Here is a 19,221-nt window from a genome sequence, read left to right as displayed (position 1 = left end):
GCCAACATTGTGATCAATTTTCATGAGAAAATACGTCAGTGTGATGGTAGGGTTTGAATTGAATTTTAAAGTTTATTTTACGTACATGGGTTCGTGTTTTCAATGTGGCAAATGATAATACATAGATAGGGAGAGAGAGATATATACGAAGTGAATATGAAGAAAGAAATAGAATAAGAGAGACTTGTGAGAGAGAAAATAGGGGTGGGGAGAGGCAATAGTAGAACTAGCAGACAATTTGAGAAGAAAGGGAAAATGATAGAAAGGAAGGGAAACAGAAACAGTTCTAAAAAAGAAATGGGAGACTGGACGCGAAAGGAAAGAGAGAAGTAGGCAGTAAGTGTGAGAAAGCAGGAAGAGTATGATAGAATGAAAAAAGGGAAATAATGTGAAAAGAAAGAAAGAAAATTGGAGAATGAAGAACAAAGGAAAGAGAGATAGTGTGAAAATAAAGAAATTGATGGAAGAGAAACAAAGGGAAGACAGAAGTAGAATTGGAGAATGAAAAGAAGGGAAAGACAGAGTGAAAAGAAAGGCTGAATTGGGAGAATGTAAAAGAAGAAAAAGAGAAATAGTGTGACAGGAAATAAAATGTAAGGATAGAGTCAGTAAGGGAGTGTGAGACTAAAGAGAGAAAATGGGTGGAAAAGATAATAGTGGGGGATGGGGAATGGACTATGACAGAAAGAGAGGAAGAGTGTGTGAAGAAATAGAGAATATGAGAGGATCAATGTCATGGAAAGAGAGAGTGTGAAAGAAACATAGTGGAAAAATGAAAAAGAGGAAGAGAGATAGAGTGTGTGAGAAGTAGGAAAGAAAAAATTAAAGCATGACCGAGAAGAGAAAGAGATAATAAATGGAAGTGTGTGAAGATATAGAGAAAATAGACTTAGAAAGGGAAAGGGAGACTGAGAGAAGAAATGACGAAAATTGGAAAATGAGAAAGACAGGCAAGAATCAGTAAAATACGTTGTGAGAAAAAGAGAGGAAGACACTGTAAGAGACAGTGGGAAGAAAGTGAAGTAGTGGGAAAATGACGAAGGGAAAGAGACAGTTGACGTAAGAATGAGAAGAAATTGAGGAAATTAGAGAGTGACAGAGAATAGGATATCCTGGTCATCCCTCTCAAGTACTGAATTATCACAGCCGTCATTTTCGTTTATTCTCATATCTTCATGATTGCAAATCAAATGCATCCAACGTTTTTTGCAAACTAATTCGCCCGAAATTTTGCGAACACACACGAATCGACTCGCCCACATAAAACAATGCGTATCTAAGCCTAATTAGCACAAACACATGTTGGTCTACTTAACATATTAATTAATGTTTCCTTTTTCACAAATATGGCAGGAAGTGCAAACAAGATTAGAAAAATTGCTTCCTGGGATGTCCTTATAATACATTGCTTGAGGAAAATAAGACAAATTCAGTTATTGTTCCTGCAAGCTCACGCTTAAAAACTGGACCAACATGCAATTATTTGTTTTGTTCCTTTCCCTTGTCCTACTGTTGGTTTTTGTCAAAGAGACTATGTCATTACAATCCACAAATAAGGCAAACCAGCAGGCATCGAGTTTTGATAAACGTGCACAGAATTCTTGGGCTAGAGAAACACTATCTGATCGTTTGAGTAAGGAAGAAAGAAGTGCTAAATTATCCACGATGAGAGAATTGGCAGAACGTATAACTCAAGAAGAATTCAAGAAATGTCCATTAATAAGATCTCTTGCTCGGCAAATTGACCTGGATCAGGTTTGTACAATTCATAGTGTTCCTATTTGCATGCTAGAATTTATTGCTGAACACAGATTGGTTGTTCCCTAGTAGAATAAAACGAAAAACAAATTGACGAACTGTGGCATTTTGTTAAAAATTCCAATATTTCAGTTATTTTTACTAGATGGTGCCCTCTAATTTATAAAATATATTCATGAATTCTCATGATATGAATATATAATGAGTAACTATAGATGAGTCTTGAAGAAAAACTTAACGTCTTGTATATATTTCCTGCCATTGGGAAGTATTTAGTATAACTTGTCAAAGGAATAGCCATATCACTCAACATTATTGAATTAGAAAAAACTACTTAATTATGTTAATTCTGAAGTGCAAAACATTATGGTCAGTTGATCATTATCTTTCCCAATTCGTATATTAATGCACGTTTACCTAAGTTTTAATGTAATATTGAAAAAGAAATTTGTTGTTTTTTCGTCAGCACAAATCACGTTTAATTGTGATGTAGGGAGGCAAAATATGAAAAATATCAGAGATTTTCATAATACGTATTGATATACTGAAACGCATGTGGTGGGTCAAATTCTCTACGAAATATAATAATATTATATTGGTAGACAATACTGTCTCTCTAGTTTATTATTGCACATATGGTAGACATCAGAAGGCTTCTCAATATGTTATGCAATAGAATTAGGCGTCTTGCATACCGTATTCGGATATAACAGCAGTCACTTAAGGTGGTAAGCAAAACAAGTGGTGCATAATTGTTGCATTAATAAAATTTATCCACAATTTTGTCAAAGAAGAACACAAGGCATAATCAAATATGTTATTAAAAGTTTACTAGCACGTTCCCGAAGACAGGAACACAAAATCTTTCTTCTCAGCCAGTACCAATTTGTGTACTAGTTCCAGAAGTTTCCGCCAGACTGCAGCACTATTGAGACACTGATCCTTATTACAATACCGTACCATAATACCCGCATTTCCTCAAAAATTTTGATTGATTTGAGTTTACTATATTCTTAACAGCTTGAAGGTGAATGGAATGTATGGATAAGTACCGAGTTTTCCCTGTGTTTCGTCGTGGCTTTCACTAGAATAAATTCATCGGCTGTGACACTACGTGTTGCAGCAAATGGTAGAGAAGAGGAAACGACGTGTACTCAACTTGAAAGCAATGAATTACTGTGTGGATTGGATCTGAATGGTGAGAAAAATGAGTATTTTGATACTGCCTCCTTATGAACACCTATTCTTTCCCATTTGACCAAATGCGTTTCAGGAGAACATGAACTCAGATATTGTAAACACACATCTCACATAAGTGCTATTTAACCATGGTTGCGATTGGACACAGACCACTGTGATGAAATGAACCTGTATAAATACGGAGGCAAGGCAATTGATCATTTTAAAGACATAGACGTATACTTGCATAACTGAATTGTTGTTTTTGAGTCCACTTTATCCACATATAGGCTAATCTGGACTGCAACTACAGTTTGAAGTGGGATCATATTCTCCGTTCCGTCTGGCAGTTAGGCATTTCATCCACCACAAATTACAGAAAATACATGTATTTATGTTCTCAAAATATACAGGGCGATTCAAAAGTCTGTGAAACATTTTGAAAAATTACTACAGATAAACGACACAATTAACAGTGGTAATTCTGTTGCCAACACAACGAAAGACTCTCCAAGTTTTTTATACACACATCACAAATGCTCTATGTGTCCGCCTTTTCTGATGTGGAACAATGCTGTACTTCGTCAGTATATGGGGGGATGAGTAACGGTTGCGAAGTTTCTGGAGATTAGGCGGGATGTGAGGGCACAATGACAATCCTTCACGAATACAGATTATAGCAAAGAAAAGGGTTGCATCAATGAAACTCAAACAAAAATTATATTAGAAATAAAAAATAAGGTGTTTGTTTACTGGTTCGAACTAGGTTTAACATTATTAGCATAGATGTTCAGTTATGTAAAAGAAGTAAAAGTACCAAGTTTGCCTACGGGCGCGCTCGTAGGAAATATGTCCATCTCTTCGAGACTGTCATGTGTAGGACGATTGTTTCCATTCGGAACCTGACTAGCTGCAAACTCCCTTGAGAACAGAGGGTCCTTGTTCAGGACGAGGGTGAGAGTCTTCGTCGGGGGTTTTAAATTTTAAAATGCCTGAAGTTCGTGATTAGCTGCATCTCTAAATTTCAACCATCACTCTGAACTCTAATTGATTGTGACGTGAGCCGAATATGGACTGGATGGATATGAGAGTTTATTGCGGGACACACTGGCTTCTGTATATCGAAGTAGGAGCGGTGATATATGCAGGGCTTCATGGGAAAGAATGCTGGTTTCTTGAGACAGCTGTCCTTTTCTCAGAGAGCAGAAAAATGAAATCTTGGGGTGAAATGCGTAGAAAGACCGATGGTAGTGGCAATTGGTACATCGGTTATAAAATGTATAATTCCATTCTGATCATAGTGGAAACAGGCATTGAAACAATGAAATTTGAAGACAAATTTAGAATTATTTTCTTCTTATATTTCAAAATCAAACCCAAAAGATAACTTTACAGTTACAATTCTTTCAATAATAATAATATTTATGTAAGTGATGAACACGATTTGACAACCAGGTACATCACTATGTCAAAATTGGTCATACAAAATTACAGAAATGAATACATAAAAAAATAATACAGTGGATCCTACAATCTTATAGACTACATCATCATAAATAAAAATTGTAGGTTTCCACAAGTTCGGCTACTAAACCTCTGGTCTTATTTAGATATGTAAGAATTGAGATATACCTATGGTAATATCTGGGAATTTTATAAGCTATATCTATTTGGAAAGTTAAGATCTTCTGTACAAAATGTATACTTTTCATTTTTCTTCTTTCTTCTAAGGTCAACATATTCAACTGTGTTAACCATTCAGAGTAATGTTGCTCATAGTAATTTTTTTTTAAACTTTGTGCATAATAACCTGATAAAAAAAATGTTTTTGAACTGATTCAACTCTTTGAAGGTGACTGGTGGTCGTCAGATATAGAAACAATAATAATGCAGAAATATTACTAAAAGCAATATTTTAGAGTTCTATTTATCTTATATAACAACAATGTAACAGTGAAGCTGAAATACGACTTTAAAGTTCTATTCCTGCCACATAACGACAAGCACAGCAATATTATACTTTAAAAGCCAACTTTAGGTTTGAGGCATATCATGACAAAGTGGGCTTGAATCTCAATTTTTAATATTAAATGTTCAAGGGTACCCGCAGGGAGGGACCAGGGAGGCACTTGCCCCATTGAGATTTCTGGAAAGAGTTAATGTAATTCGAATGGTGAAATTGTAGCGATATTTTATAACAAAAATTATTGTTTTGTGTGTCTTACAGGCCGTAAATTACAGCAACCAGTATTATTATTATTATTTGAGGTAGGGTTACATTTAAGCTTACAGTCTATTTTACACTGATCTAACAATAAAAAACAGCTTTTGTCGATATACAGTTATGCAATTGCATATAGATATACAGAATATGGAAATTAATGTATGTTATTTTTTAAAAAAAACATTAGTAGTAGTATTAACATTAAAAGCAGTAATAATAATAATAATAATAATAATAATAATAAAAATAAAAGTCTCTATCACCCTGCCCTCACCTGAGAAAAAAATCATGCGGGTGCCGTTGGTAATGATGTATTTCCAATGACGGCGATTAGAGGGGGGAGCGGGGGCAGTTGCCCCTCAGTTTTCGCCACTTTTGGCCCCGCACTATGCTAAATCTTATCTACGAAGGGAAATGTACTGTCTTTGCCCCCCCCAAGTTTTGACACCTTGCCCCCCCCCCCCGGTTTTGGGACCAAATCGCCGCCACTGTGTAATTCTATTCTATCATGTGAGCCAACAATCTAAAAATATCATTTGGAAAAAAATTCAAGTATTATACGTAATTCAGTTAATATTTGTTAATAATAGTGGAAGATATTTTGTGTACTGTTTCTTGTGTTTTCTATTGTGTTCCAGCATGACACCAAAATAGCAATTAATTTCTCCTTTAAATGTTACATTTCCCCTTCAACTCCCACTAGAATATTCAAAAGTCAATTACCTTCTCTCTTTGTCTGAAATAATTTATTTTTCATCATTTGGCAATATTCAGAAATTGAAATAAAATTCTTATTGAGCAAAGAGAAAGTGTTGTATCTGTCCCACCCGTTGGAGAAGATTCTAAGAGTCGTTATATTTAGAACAATTTGCTCTGACGAAGAGAGCCTTGACTTGCAGGCAGACGTAAATAGATTACTACAATGGAGATAATATAAATAGACTTTCACTTAATCTTAATAAATGTCTATAACAAACGCTCAAACAATAAGAAACATCCAGTATCAGATGAGAGGAAAACGAATAACTAGGTCACTAAATTCGCCGATCTTGGTGTCACATATGACGCTAATCTATGTTTTAAAGAGCATATGCATCATATCGTTAACCAAGCGTATAAGAAATTAGGATTCATAAAACGTTGTGGGGAAGATCTGAAAAGTACATCAATATTAATAACTTTGCATGTCTCCCAAGTACGCTCACTCGTAGAATATTCATCTGTCACAAGGCAGCCTTTGGACAAAAAACATATGAGGGAAATAGAAATGATACAGTCCAAATTCTTGAGGTACATAAAGTACAAAGAAGGCAAAGTGTACCCTAAATTCACTCCGTACGTTGACCTTGTATCGCAGTTTAACATCGAAAAAATGAAGAAAGGTATAATGTAAATTTGATGAGCACGCTATATAAAATTGTAAATAACAAAATAGACTGTATGAGGTTAGTATCTGCATTACAATATCGTGTACCTCAAATGAGAACCAGACCGAAACCCGGGTTGTTTCATGTACCAAAATCTCGAACAAATTATTATCCGTACCAGCTAACTGTAGACCAGGCGAACGAGAACAAGTCTCTGCGCAAGTAGTGACGCGAGACGGCTCCACCAATGAACAGTGAGAGAAACGGGATTGTGTAATGGGCGACGGGAGTTACCCGATTTCCAATGCAGCATTGCAAACTTTTGAAAAGGATAGCTAATACCGAACGCACATTGCAAACGAATTGTATTTTTGTCTCCAGGTCCGTACGATTGGTTTAAGAATTTCTTAGGGAAATATTAGGGATAAAACTGCTTGAGCAAAATTTGACAAGCCGTGCATTTACCGTACGGTCAGGACCGTAGGGTTGGCAACGCTGCGCTTTCACCACTCGATTTTCCTCCTCCTCCTCTGCCGATATGCGCGGCCCTGCTCGACAGTTAGCTGGGACAGATTATATGTAAGGATATCTCCGATGTGGAAAATGGGTAAAACTTATATTGAATTGGTAGCCAATGATTCCGAGCGTTGATATAAACAGTCTGTCACTTCAATAATTCGAAAGAGCCTTACTGGGCCAGTGGAGAAAGGAGTGAGGGGGTTCGTCTGTTTAAATTAGTGAAACAGTTTATTGTAATGACTGCCTACCGGTAGAAATAGGGAGCCACCACATCATGGAGGCAACAGTGCCTCCGGGAACCAGTTGGGCAACAAAACAAGACAAATCAAAAATTAAATCCACGGCTAGCTACGCATACAACCTCAACTGGCTCCTTGTAACACACACATATGTAGGTGAAACTTAACATAAGCAGGTAAATCGAGATGCAAACACAACCATTATTATTTTGATAATTTTAATTTATATTATTTTAGCTAACTGAGGCATGAAAGAAAACTGATCCAAGAATCAAGACCTATAAACATATTTATGAAATTTACACACACTGTCACAAACTAAATTAGCAATAAAGAGTTGAAATTATTTGGCCAATTACATAATGCATGCAGTACGCGTACTACACTACAGTTTGCACATTACCTTGTCTGCCGATGCACATTAGAAAGAAAAATATATATATAAGCGCGCACTGAGTTCATCGTTGGGGCCCAGTCTTCTAATATGGTCCTAATGTCACGTTTGAAGAGATATGGAAGGGGGGGGGTAATAGATGAAATGATAGCGGTCCTTCTGTATACCAGCTACAACCACTGGTGGGTTCCTTGGTCGTCTCCGGTTCAGTCCATTTCAGAGCGCTTGATTACTGTATAAGCTGTTCTGCAGGCATCTTAACGTTTGAATCGCCGTACTTGACGATGCTTCAACACTTTCCCGTTCACGCATCCGAGCGTCAACAAATCAGCACTGCACACAGTTCGTACTTGGCGCTGTTTTTTTCACTTGCACGTTCACACGCCCGAGCGTCAGCAGATCCGCACTGCTCTCGTATGCGTACAAGGCAAAGAATCAAAGAACTTTTCGAGAGCGACCACTTCGCCTCCTTACTTCTTCACCGTTAAAACTTAGACTGTCTGTCCCAGGACTCTCCACACTCCTGGAAACACTATTTTGCACTATTGTGCTCCCCTGACCAATCAGGAGCTTGCACTTTCTTCTCCATTATGCACTACTGACAATGAACATGGAGGGTGTGTGACCTCGCAAGTTTACAGCGTTATATATAATTCACCCTTTTACTAAAGTGGACAGAAACATGCCTAGGTTCGAAATTTATGAAGGTAAATAGTTCTCCTTTGAGCTTAATTCTGAAATTTACACGCAAGGGATGCTTTCGAAATGGTGACAGGCTTGTAAATATTCGAGAGACAAATATATGGTCGCACAGATGGACGGAGAAAAGGCTTGACGTGAGAATGTCTGAAAATATGGTGCGACTCGAATCGGAAGAGACCCCCCCTAGAATGGAGGGTGTGGAGCCATCTAGCATGGAAGAAAATCACTAGATTTAGAAAGTTGAAAGAGGAAAAGACAAAGTGATACCTTTACATACTTATGCCGGTGAAATTTTGATATGCCTGGCAACACTGACGTCCAGACGCGCATTTTGTTGGGGAGACCTAGCTCTATTGTTACATTTTTTTTTCAGCTTTCTAGACTGGCTGCTGCATTCTGTCCCTCGGCCGTGAAAGTCGCATGGTGGTAAATTCACGTAACTGTGACAGCACCATGCTGTGCGAAGGAGGTGGTCAAAAATAGGGGTGACGTCCATGAGAGTTCCCACGACCCACGCTAACTTTCGAAAATAAGAAAAAAAAAATAAACCTTGGGGTGGACGCTGGGAAAAGTCCATCACAGAACCCCCCCCTTCGGATTAATCACGATGAAAATCTGAATAATCTGAATATTCTACACAATAAATTATTTGGGGCATATGGCTGTTCACCCCCTCACAGTACGCCGAAAAAAAATACAAAAACATTTACTGGGGAGAACTTACAAGATATAATATCCTTATGAATATATAATATACAGAAAAGAACTAAATTTATACATGTAACCATAAAAATAGAAGTACAAAAAGTTTAAATATTCACAAATACAAAGTACATAAAAAAATAAAGATTCCCTTCTGAATCCGGAAGAGGTCTTTCAACTTTCTTTCCTTTCAAACTGTCCCTGGAAGGGTCTCGAAGGACCTGTGGTCATTCATTCATTCGCAGGCGACCTTCAGGCAAGGTTTCCTTCCTACAGCTGGTCAACCGTTTTCTTTGCGCTTGAGGAGTGTTCGGGTAGCTTTACTACAAAAGGACCCCTCTTGTTCGCCGCACAGTCATAAATACTTGACACTTCTTCCTTTTTCCAATATTCCGAAAAAAATATATACATTTATAATCTTCTTATCCTCTTCCCTTTTCTTTTCAGCAATTGCTGGCGAATGCCATTTTTTCATTATTATTTCCAATTGACACTTTAAACATGATGCACATTACAATTATAAAAACACTAATGATGATGATGATGATGATGATGGATGATAATAATAATAATAATGACAATAATAATAATACTAATAATACTAATAATACAATAGAGAAACACTAAAATCACTAAATTACATTTAAATTCCATCATCAGCCTCACTGTGCTATTCCAGTGTTGCAGTGTACCGGCGTAGGTTGGTGGTGTTGTAAACACCAATCTCCTTGTTGCTTCGTGGGTTGGACAAGAGATATGCATTGGGCCCTACTTCCTTCACCACCACGAATGGGCCTTCAAAGAGATGCACGAATTTTCTGTAGATCCCTTTGTCTACATTTGAGGTTGCAAAGGACCTTTTTAGAACATAGTCTCCTTCTTTGAATGTTGTCAAGTGTCCTTTGTCGTGCTGTTTCTTTCTAGCAGCCGCAGCTTTTTCTAGATTTTCCCTGGCTCTCATTAGCTTTACCTCGCGACTGGAATCGTCGTTTAGTCGAGGGATATTGAATATTCTCCTTATTTCCTCCTCCGGGTTTCTGTTGAGAAATAGCTCGTAGGGAGCGTATCCCGTCGAACTGTGCACTGCCAGATTCATGCACTTTGTGATGTCCGGAATGTGTTGCGGCCACTCACGACGTTTGTCCTTTAAGCTAATGCGAAAAAGCCTCCCTATCTCCCTCATGGTTCTCTCCACAGGGTTAGCTCTAGGGTTCTTGGCACTAATGAATCGCACTTCGATTCCCCTCTCATTCAATTCCTGCTTCCATCTCTTCCCCGTAAACTGAGTCCCTTTGTCTGTGAGGAACGTCTTTGCATTCGGACAAAGTACTAAAAAGTCATTCACAATCTTATTTAGGACTGCGTTTGTTGTGGCTTTCTTCAACGGATAAACCATCACAAACTTGGAGAAGACGCACAGAAGTACCAGGCAGTACTGGAGACCGTATCTCGCCTTCGGTAGTGGACCGTATAGATCAGCTGATATAATTTCGCCAACGTTATTTGCCAGCACTGGGTGCATCGGTCCTTTCATCTCCTGGTTAGAATATTTCGTTCGCAGGCAGAGATCACATGCATTCACGTGCTTCTTGATGCTTGCTCTCATCTTCTTCCAAGTGAAGAATTCGGAGATTGCAACGTGAGTTTTCTGTTGTCCGTAGTGGCCTCTCTTGTGATAAAAATCCATTATGCCATCCGTTAGGCACTTCGGAATGCAAATCTTGAACACTCCGTTTTCCTTTTTGCACAAGATGTTGTCTTTTATCACATAACGAGAATTTTCTTCTCTCTCCTCTTCTTGGTGTCCCTCTAGGGATCGAACTATTGGCCCTAGCACTTCGTCTTCTCGTTGCAGCTTCGGAAGGTCCTGCATCCTCCTTTTCAGATCCTCTGGAGGCCTGAAATGTATGGCCGCTATGACCTCACACGGTTCCTTTGTGCCACCGCTTTCCTCTATCTTTCCATTACTAGGATACCGAGATAGATGATCTGCGAGATTAGTGTTGCCCTTTATGTATTCAATAGTAAAGTCAAATGACTGAAGTAGCAGTAACCACCTGGCTATCTTCGGATTCGTGAGGCGGCACGTAAAGAGAAATTTCAGTGCTTTGTGGTCTGTGCGAATCACAAACCGCGCTCCATTCAGGTACACCAAATTCTTTTGTATGCCGTATAAGATGGCGGTGAACTCCTTCTCCGTGATGCTGTACATCTTCTCACAGTCGCTTAACACTCTACTGTGGCACGTTATAACTCGTACGTCACCTTCTTTAAGCTGGTACAGTATCGCACAGATAGCTTTGTCACTCGCGTCTGTTTCCAGATAAAATGTACTTTCTGGATCAGGGTGGTGCAACATTACCTCTTCTCCAAACGTCTCTTTGATCTTCGTGAACGCTTCTTCGTGCCTTTGTAGCCATTTGAACGAGGTTCCCTTCTTCAACAATTCTAACAGCGGCGAGATAAGCTCGGCGTGCTTCACATGCAATATTCTGTAATAGTTAAGGTGACCCAGAAACGAGCGAAGCTGTTTGACGTTCTTCGGCCTGGGAAAATTGTGAATTGGTGCCAACTTTTCGGCGTCCATTTTTATCCCCTGCGGAGTGACTTTGCATCCGAGAATGGATACTTCTTGCCGTGCGAATTTACACTTCTTTAACTTTAGTGTTAGGCCAGCATGTCTAAGTTTAATAAAAACGGCGCGCAGGTGTTCCAGGTGCTGATCGAAGTCGTTGCTTGCAATTTGCAAGTCGTCGACATACCACGACAGAAAATCGTCCATTTCATGTCCCATCACGTATCTGAGTACTCTCACCGCACTCGACATGGCTGTCTTTAAGCCGAAGCTCACTCTGGTGAAAGTATATGAGATGCCGTCAAAAACGAATCCCACATACTTCTGATCACTTTCTCTTAATTTTATTTGAAGAAAGAAACTCGTGAGGTCAGCGCATGTAATATACTTCTTGCCCTCGAATTTCTGTAGTACTTCTAGCACTGGAGGTGGCTGATCGTGCTCTGATCTTATACGCAAATTTAAAAGTCGCGCGTCGAGACACGGACGTATACTTCGCTGTGAGTCTTTTTTCCTGACACACACAAGCGGGCTCACGTACGCAGTAGTTTGCTGTTTTATTATGCCCCAGTCCAGCCATTGCCTAATCTGTGTTCTTACCTCCTCTCTGTATGCATAGGCTCTGGCAACACTGCGATTATTTTCTTTGGCTTCTACAACTTGTGCCGCTGCGACCATCGTAGCCGGGGGGGGTTGGTTGACAGCTGTCCCCCGTCACAACAAACGGATTTGCTACCTGGATGCGAAAACTGCATTCCGGCTCGCGACATCCCTCTCCACATGGTTCCAATTGTTTCACTGGAAGGAGCGGTGCCATTGCGTCACCATCGCACCTACAGATGGGCCCTTCGCACTCGTAGCCAACAGTAATGTGGTTCGCTTCTTGTTCAATACTTTCGCACTCGGCGGAGACAAATTTTATTTCTGTGTACAGGCCGCTGCATCTCAATCTCATCGTCTTCTTGTGGAAGTCCAGGTGGGCGTGGTTGTCCTCTAAAAAGTCGTTCCCCAAAATTACAGGTTTAACCAGGTTCCTAACAACAAGAAAATTGACGTCGACCGTCACACCTCCAAACGATACAGGCAGATAAGTCTGCGTGACAATCTTTGAGGCCCTGGAACCGAACGCTGAAATGATTTTCAAGCACCCAACGCTTAATTGTGGCAGGTTGGCGTTTTCCTCCAATAGGGATAGCCATATCTCCTCGCTCAGGCAGCTGTGGCTGGCCCCGGAATCTAATAGCGCTTCACACATTTTTCTCTCTACGAGGACATTTACAAGGGGCAGAGGGCGGGGCTTGTTAAGAGCATGTTGATTATTTTCATCAAACACCTTATCAAATAACGTATTTACGTGTGCACTTTCTTCCACGAAACTCTTCACATGTGTTTCACACTCTCCTTCGTCACTGTAGTCACCTTGGTAATCAAAATTCCTGTTTTCGTTGCTTATGTCGTTTTCCCGGGGCCGGGGAGATGACGTCATACTTTCACTCCTTTCTCCCCTTTCCCGTTCTGGCTGTCAATCGCTGCTTCGCCTTCGATCCACGTCGTCTTGCCTTGCTTCCATTATAGAATTGACGTTCATTTGTTGCCTTTCTTCCGCATCATCCCTGGTCGGTCCATTATTGTAAGAGTCATTATAACCTTGTTGCCGTCTGTCGCCTCTGTCCCGACGGGGGGCGTTGCCTCGAGGTGGCTGTCGGCCATGTGGTTGAGGGTCGAACCTGAGTGACCGCGAAGGGTTGTCATCCGATCTGAATCCCCTGCTGCTTGCACCGGCGCGAGAGGACCGACCGCGAGTCTCAAAAGTATTTACTTGCCTGCGGTTGCGATTCTGCACAGAAGCCAAGTTTTGCGTCGGCGTGTAAGATGTTTCTTGCACCTCCCTAAGCACGTTAAGTAGCTCGTTACATGTTGTAATTTTGAGTCCTATAACTGCTCTCCTAACATATGCTGGGTACTGCTTCAGAGCCACTTGCACCAATGTTTGTTCAGAGAGAGGATCCGGCAACACCGCATTTCGCTGCATCAGGTCCATGAAATATTCTGCAAGGGTCTTCCCGTCTCCCGGCGCGTACCTGCTTGTGTAAAGTTCGGCCTTCATTTTTATGAGTTTCTCTTCACCCAAAAACTGTGCCATAAAACGGTCTTTATAAACCTGAAAATCCGTGAAATTGCGCTTATCGATGTTGAACCACGCAAGCGCACTTCCTCGAAGGGACAACCCGACGACCTTGATCTTCTGGTTCTCCGGAATCTGCGCGAGATCCATATAAGTTTCCATCTCTTGGATGTAGGTGCAAGCTTTTAATTCATCCTGATTTTTGGCGTCGAACTTGGGTAGCAACAGGTCCCTCTGCAGATACACATTTGCCGCTGCTATCCCAGCACCACACACTGAAGCGGGGGAAGGGTTGTCGCGTCGGTCGCCGTTGCTTTCCAGCGTATCGACTCTGCGTGTCTCTGACGAGGCTGTGCTTGAGATCTGCGCTCTGAGAGCTTGAATCTCCTCATTGATGGTCTCCCGCACTCTGCTATCTCTTCGTTCGATTTTGGCTTCAAGATGTTGAGACAGGGTGTCTCGCAAGTTCTCGGATATTTCTTGCATCCGGGTCTCCTGGACCTGATCCATGGATTCCGCAAATTCAGCCCTGATATTATGCAGGCTCTCTTCAACAGTTTCCGTCCGCTGCTCTAATGATTCGGTTCTGTCTGACACTTCATCGATCGCCTTCCCTAGCACGGTATTCACCCTTTTGAGGTCCCTCTGCATCTCTCGTTTTAGATCCTCGTTCGACCTCTGCATCTTGCGTTCAAGTTCTTCGAATCTCCGGTCCATTTTTTCATCCTGTCTTCTTTCCAGGTCTCGAATATCCGTCTGAAGGACATCCAGCTTCCCCATGATGGATTGTAGCATCGCAAACATCTGAGCGTTGCCGACCGTTGTCAACTCACCCGCGATGGTTGTCACATTAGCTTCGCTTCTTCCCTGCATCTCTGGAGTCTCAGTGACGTCCCCTCGATCGGCGAGCTCTCGCCTTTCACCTTCTCGATCGCCCGACTCTTCAACAGAACCAATGAAGCTAGCCAGCCTAGTATGCTCGCGAAAATTATACCTCGAATTCATGGTCGGTTATGACAAAAACGCTCAATTGCAACAACAAAACAAACACTACTACTACTAAATATGGGAGGCCAATATGTGAAAGAGAACAAGAGAAAAAAAAAGTGAACGGCACAAGTATATCAAGATATAACACTTTGAGAGGGGGAGGGGGGAGAGTGGCGTATCAAAAAAGATGTAGAAAAATTACTGCATGAAATGCAAAGGATGATGCAAAAGAAAACAATCGACGCTAACAGATAACATAGCTTAATGGGCAGAAAGAGAAAAGAAATAACAGAGAAACGAGAAAAACGCTGCTAGCGGTTAGCCCTGTCACCATCTCAAAACCAATCTCACGTGCGCAATAATTTCCGTTTTCATAAAGATATTCTACGGGCATGTTTCAAGCCTTTGCATCTCGATTTCCTTTTATTGCTGATATTACTTCCATGATAATTTAAATAATTAGTTGAAAAAAAAAATCAATGATTACAATTACTAATATATGACAGATATCCAAATTCAATAAACAGGGTTTCTTAGCTGATTTAACAGATATTGCCCATTAGTTGGGCGCCACGCTGTAATGACTGCCTACCGGTAGAAATAGGGAGCCACCACATCATGGAGGCAACAGTGCCTCCGGGAACCAGTTGGGCAACAAAACAAGACAAATCAAAAATTAAATCCACGGCTAGCTACGCATACAACCTCAACTGGCTCCTTGTAACACACACATATGTAGGTGAAACTTAACATAAGCAGGTAAATCGAGATGCAAACACAACCATTATTATTTTGATAATTTTAATTTATATTATTTTAGCTAACTGAGGCATGAAAGAAAACTGATCCAAGAATCAAGACCTATAAACATATTTATGAAATTTACACACACTGTCACAAACTAAATTAGCAATAAAGAGTTGAAATTATTTGGCCAATTACATAATGCATGCAGTACGCGTACTACACTACAGTTTGCACATTACCTTGTCTGCCGATGCACATTAGAAAGAAAAATATATATATAAGCGCGCACTGAGTTCATCGTTGGGGCCCAGTCTTCTAATATGGTCCTGATGTCACGTTTGAAGAGATATGGAAGGGGGGGGGGGGTAATAGATGAAATGATAGCGGTCCTTCTGTATACCAGCTACAACCACTGGTGGGTTCCTTGGTCGTCTCCGGTTCAGTCCATTTCAGAGCGCTTGATTACTGTATAAGCTGTTCTGAAGGCATCTTAACGTTTGAATCGCCGTACTTGACGATGCTTCAACACTTTCCCGTTCACGCATCCGAGCGTCAACAAATCAGCACTGCACACAGTTCGTACTTGGCGCTGTTTTTTTCACTTGCACGTTCACACGCCCGAGCGTCAGCAGATCCGCACTGCTCTCGTATGCGTACAAGGCAAAGAATCAAAGAACTTTTCGAGAGCGACCACTTCGCCTCCTTACTTCTTCACCGTTAAAACTTAGACTGTCTGTCCCAGGACTCTCCACACTCCTGGAAACACTATTTTGCACTATTGTGCTCCCCTGACCAATCAGGAGCTTGCACTTTCTTCTCCATTATGCACTACTGACAATGAACATGGAGGGTGTGTGACCTCGCAAGTTTACAGCGTTATATATAATTCACCCTTTTACTAAAGTGGACAGAAACATGCCTAGGTTCGAAATTTATGAAGGTAAATAGTTCTCCTTTGAGCTTAATTCTGAAATTTACACGCAAGGGATGCTTTCGAAATGGTGACAGGCTTGTAAATATTCGAGAGACAAATATATGGTCGCACAGATGGACGGAGAAAAGGCTTGACGTGAGAATGTCTGAAAATATGGTGCGACTCGAATCGGAAGAGACCCCCCCTAGAATGGAGGGTGTGGAGCCATCTAGCATGGAAGAAAATCACTAGATTTAGAAAGTTGAAAGAGGAAAAGACAAAGTGATACCTTTACATACTTATGCCGGTGAAATTTTGATATGCCTGGCAACACTGACGTCCAGACGCGCATTTTGTTGGGGAGACCTAGCTCTATTGTTACATTTTTTTTTCAGCTTTCTAGACTGGCTGCTGCATTCTGTCCCTCGGCCGTGAAAGTCGCATGGTGGTAAATTCACGTAACTGTGACAGCACCATGCTGTGCGAAGGAGGTGGTCAAAAATAGGGGTGACGTCCATGAGAGTTCCCACGACCCACGCTAACTTTCGAAAATAAGAAAAAAAAAATAAACCTTGGGGTGGACGCTGGGAAAAGTCCATCACATTATATTATGCACAAATATATGTAATTCACAAAATGTATGTATGCCTCAATGGAAGAATGTTCTGTGGCATCATTTGTTTAATAAATATGTAAATACATAAATGTTTAATCAAGAGTGTAGTTTCATAATCAATGCACAGAAACTGTATTGGAAATGTTGCTTAACTTTTATTAGAATAGTTATTTAAGTGTTAAAAATGTGTCCCATACGTGACAATGGAATATCCCAGTTGTATTTTTAACAAATAATAAATATTAGAGTTTCAATTTCTCCCTTTTCTCATAGGAGCTTTCAATGCTGGAATAGCGGAGTTTGTTCCTGGGCACTATTTGATCCTCATGCTATGTGCGCCTGAAGGCGGAGGCCATGTTCACACATATGTAGCCGGCAAAGAAGAGACGCCAGAAGAAGACTTTGATGCGACTGACGTGATAAATTTCCTTAATGAGATTGGAGCTTCATTAATTAGGAATTGCACTGAGAACAACGTGTAAAAATTAACTGAGATACTTGTTAGCGGGTTACGTTATAGTGTGTGTGTTTGAATAATTTATTATTCAATGCCGTACTTTTTACTATGTGTTAAAACTCGTCAGCTAAACTAAATATGGACTACTTAGAATTAGGAAAACTATTATTCAAAATTATGTGCAGTATACTTATGATTTTGGAACACATTTACATGTAAATACGTATCTTCATATTATATTAAAATTCCTTATCTTTGTGTGTAAGCTCCAAAAATTATATTTTTATTTTCCCCAAATTTTTTATATATTAGCTCTTGGCACATATTTTTCATATATTAATTATTTTTAAACATAATTTCCACAATTTGAAACATTTTTTAGACATATATTCCATATTCATGCTATGTTAAATACCAAAGTTTTTCCGTTCATATTCTTTTTTTTTTTGTGTATTTCAAATCTTGACAGTATACAATGCACCTGCTAAATAAAATCTTTCGTCATTGAGGAAAGTGTAAGGAATGACCTAATTTATAATACATTCAACATACTTTTTCATGCATCACGACAGCAGTCAAAAATCTTCAGAGCATACATTTTTCTCCTTCTGAACGTTTTAAATTGTGAATAAGAGCGTCGAAGAATTAATCATAGTGAAAGGAAAGTTACAAATGTGGTTAAAATGAATGTCTTGTCTGTGTTTTCCAGAAACCTGGGTATGAAGAAATGCAGAACGTTAGTGCAGTTTTAAACCATGATTCAAATGTGAATATATACTTAGCCTTGACTTCTCAAGGGATTGCATATTTTAAATATGATCCCATTGCTTCACGTGATATCGAACACAGTTTCAGTCAATATAAATATGTCTTTTGAGACGAAAGGAGGAAGTTCACGTTTCAGCTACCGACCTTTATGGCAAAGTGGTTAGCACAGAGCGCTACAACACCAGGGATCCCGGGTTCGAGTACGCCATGGGTGTTCCTTGTGAGTGTCTTCATCAATTTATCATATTCTTCACTCATCCTCATCTTCGCGATTAGCCCAAAATGGAAGAAAAGTAAAATAAACCAAATCAATCAATCAATCACGTTTCAGCTCTTAAAGAAAAGTTTGGTAATTCCGTTAGAAAATAGCATACATTTTGAATTTGAATTTTGCATTGCAATTAATCTCATGAAAGCCTAATGCAATTTATTTAGCTAGGTGAGCCGCTTGCATAATGAAAATTGTCATTTTTCTAAATTGTAAGAGCATATTTAATTCCATATTTATTATTACAATCACTAAATGGTATTTATTCACACTTTTTAGTACATATAAATACGTTTCCTGCCTACAATAACTTAAAAGACGAGTTGGCAATACAATCTCTCTTATTCGGGTAAGATCAATTTTAGGCAATGTAAAAAGTCTCTACCACAAAGAATACAACACTTGGATTTATGATTATTATTATATATATCGAATATTCAGAGTATTTTGGAGTAATATTTAGAACATATTTAATGTTTTAATGTGTAATTGGAAATATACATGATTTTAAAAGTTAGTTTTGTCATTTTTTGTTGAAATTTTACTAGACAATTGTGTCATCTGTGAAGAAAATATAAATTTATTTATGCCTTAATGTTATACATTAATACATAGAATTAACATTTGTTTATGCAGTCATTGTAAATATTATTTCAATCTATTTCCAAATGGATCAGA

General features: G+C 39.6%; 1 protein-coding gene across 1 annotated transcript; it reads left to right on the top strand.

Annotated features, from left to right (window-relative positions):
* Positions 1–1,615: 1,615 nt before the first annotated feature.
* On the top strand, positions 1,616–17,686 carry LOC145980812 (uncharacterized). The gene is made up of 3 exons (XM_083113904.1): positions 1,616–1,755; positions 2,779–2,956; positions 17,324–17,686. The coding sequence occupies exons 1-3, from the start codon at positions 1,666–1,668 to the stop codon at positions 17,530–17,532; spliced, it is 477 nt and encodes a 158-aa protein (XP_082970030.1). The 5' UTR covers positions 1,616–1,665; the 3' UTR covers positions 17,533–17,686.
* Positions 17,687–19,221: the final 1,535 nt, after the last annotated feature.

This window comes from Lepisma saccharinum, chromosome 28 (assembly GCF_977018435.1).
Source record: "Lepisma saccharinum chromosome 28, izLepSacc3.1, whole genome shotgun sequence".
NCBI lineage: Eukaryota > Metazoa > Arthropoda > Insecta > Zygentoma > Lepismatidae > Lepisma > Lepisma saccharinum.
The sequence above is the reverse complement of the archived record's forward strand: the minus strand, read 5'-3'. Positions and strand labels throughout refer to the sequence as shown.

What these genes read in the sequence shown, in the direction of transcription:
- LOC145980812 (XM_083113904.1), top strand. Translation starts at nt 1,666, where the DNA reads ATGAGAGAATTGGCAGAACGTATAACTCAAGAAGAATTCAAGAAATGT. An exon ending in GGCAAATTGACCTGGATCAG is followed by an intron (nt 1,756 to 2,778) that starts GTTTGTACAATT and finishes TATTCTTAACAG; the next exon opens with CTTGAAGGTGAATGGAATGT. An exon ending in GTGTGGATTGGATCTGAATG is followed by an intron (nt 2,957 to 17,323) that starts GTGAGAAAAATG and finishes CTTTTCTCATAG; the next exon opens with GAGCTTTCAATGCTGGAATA.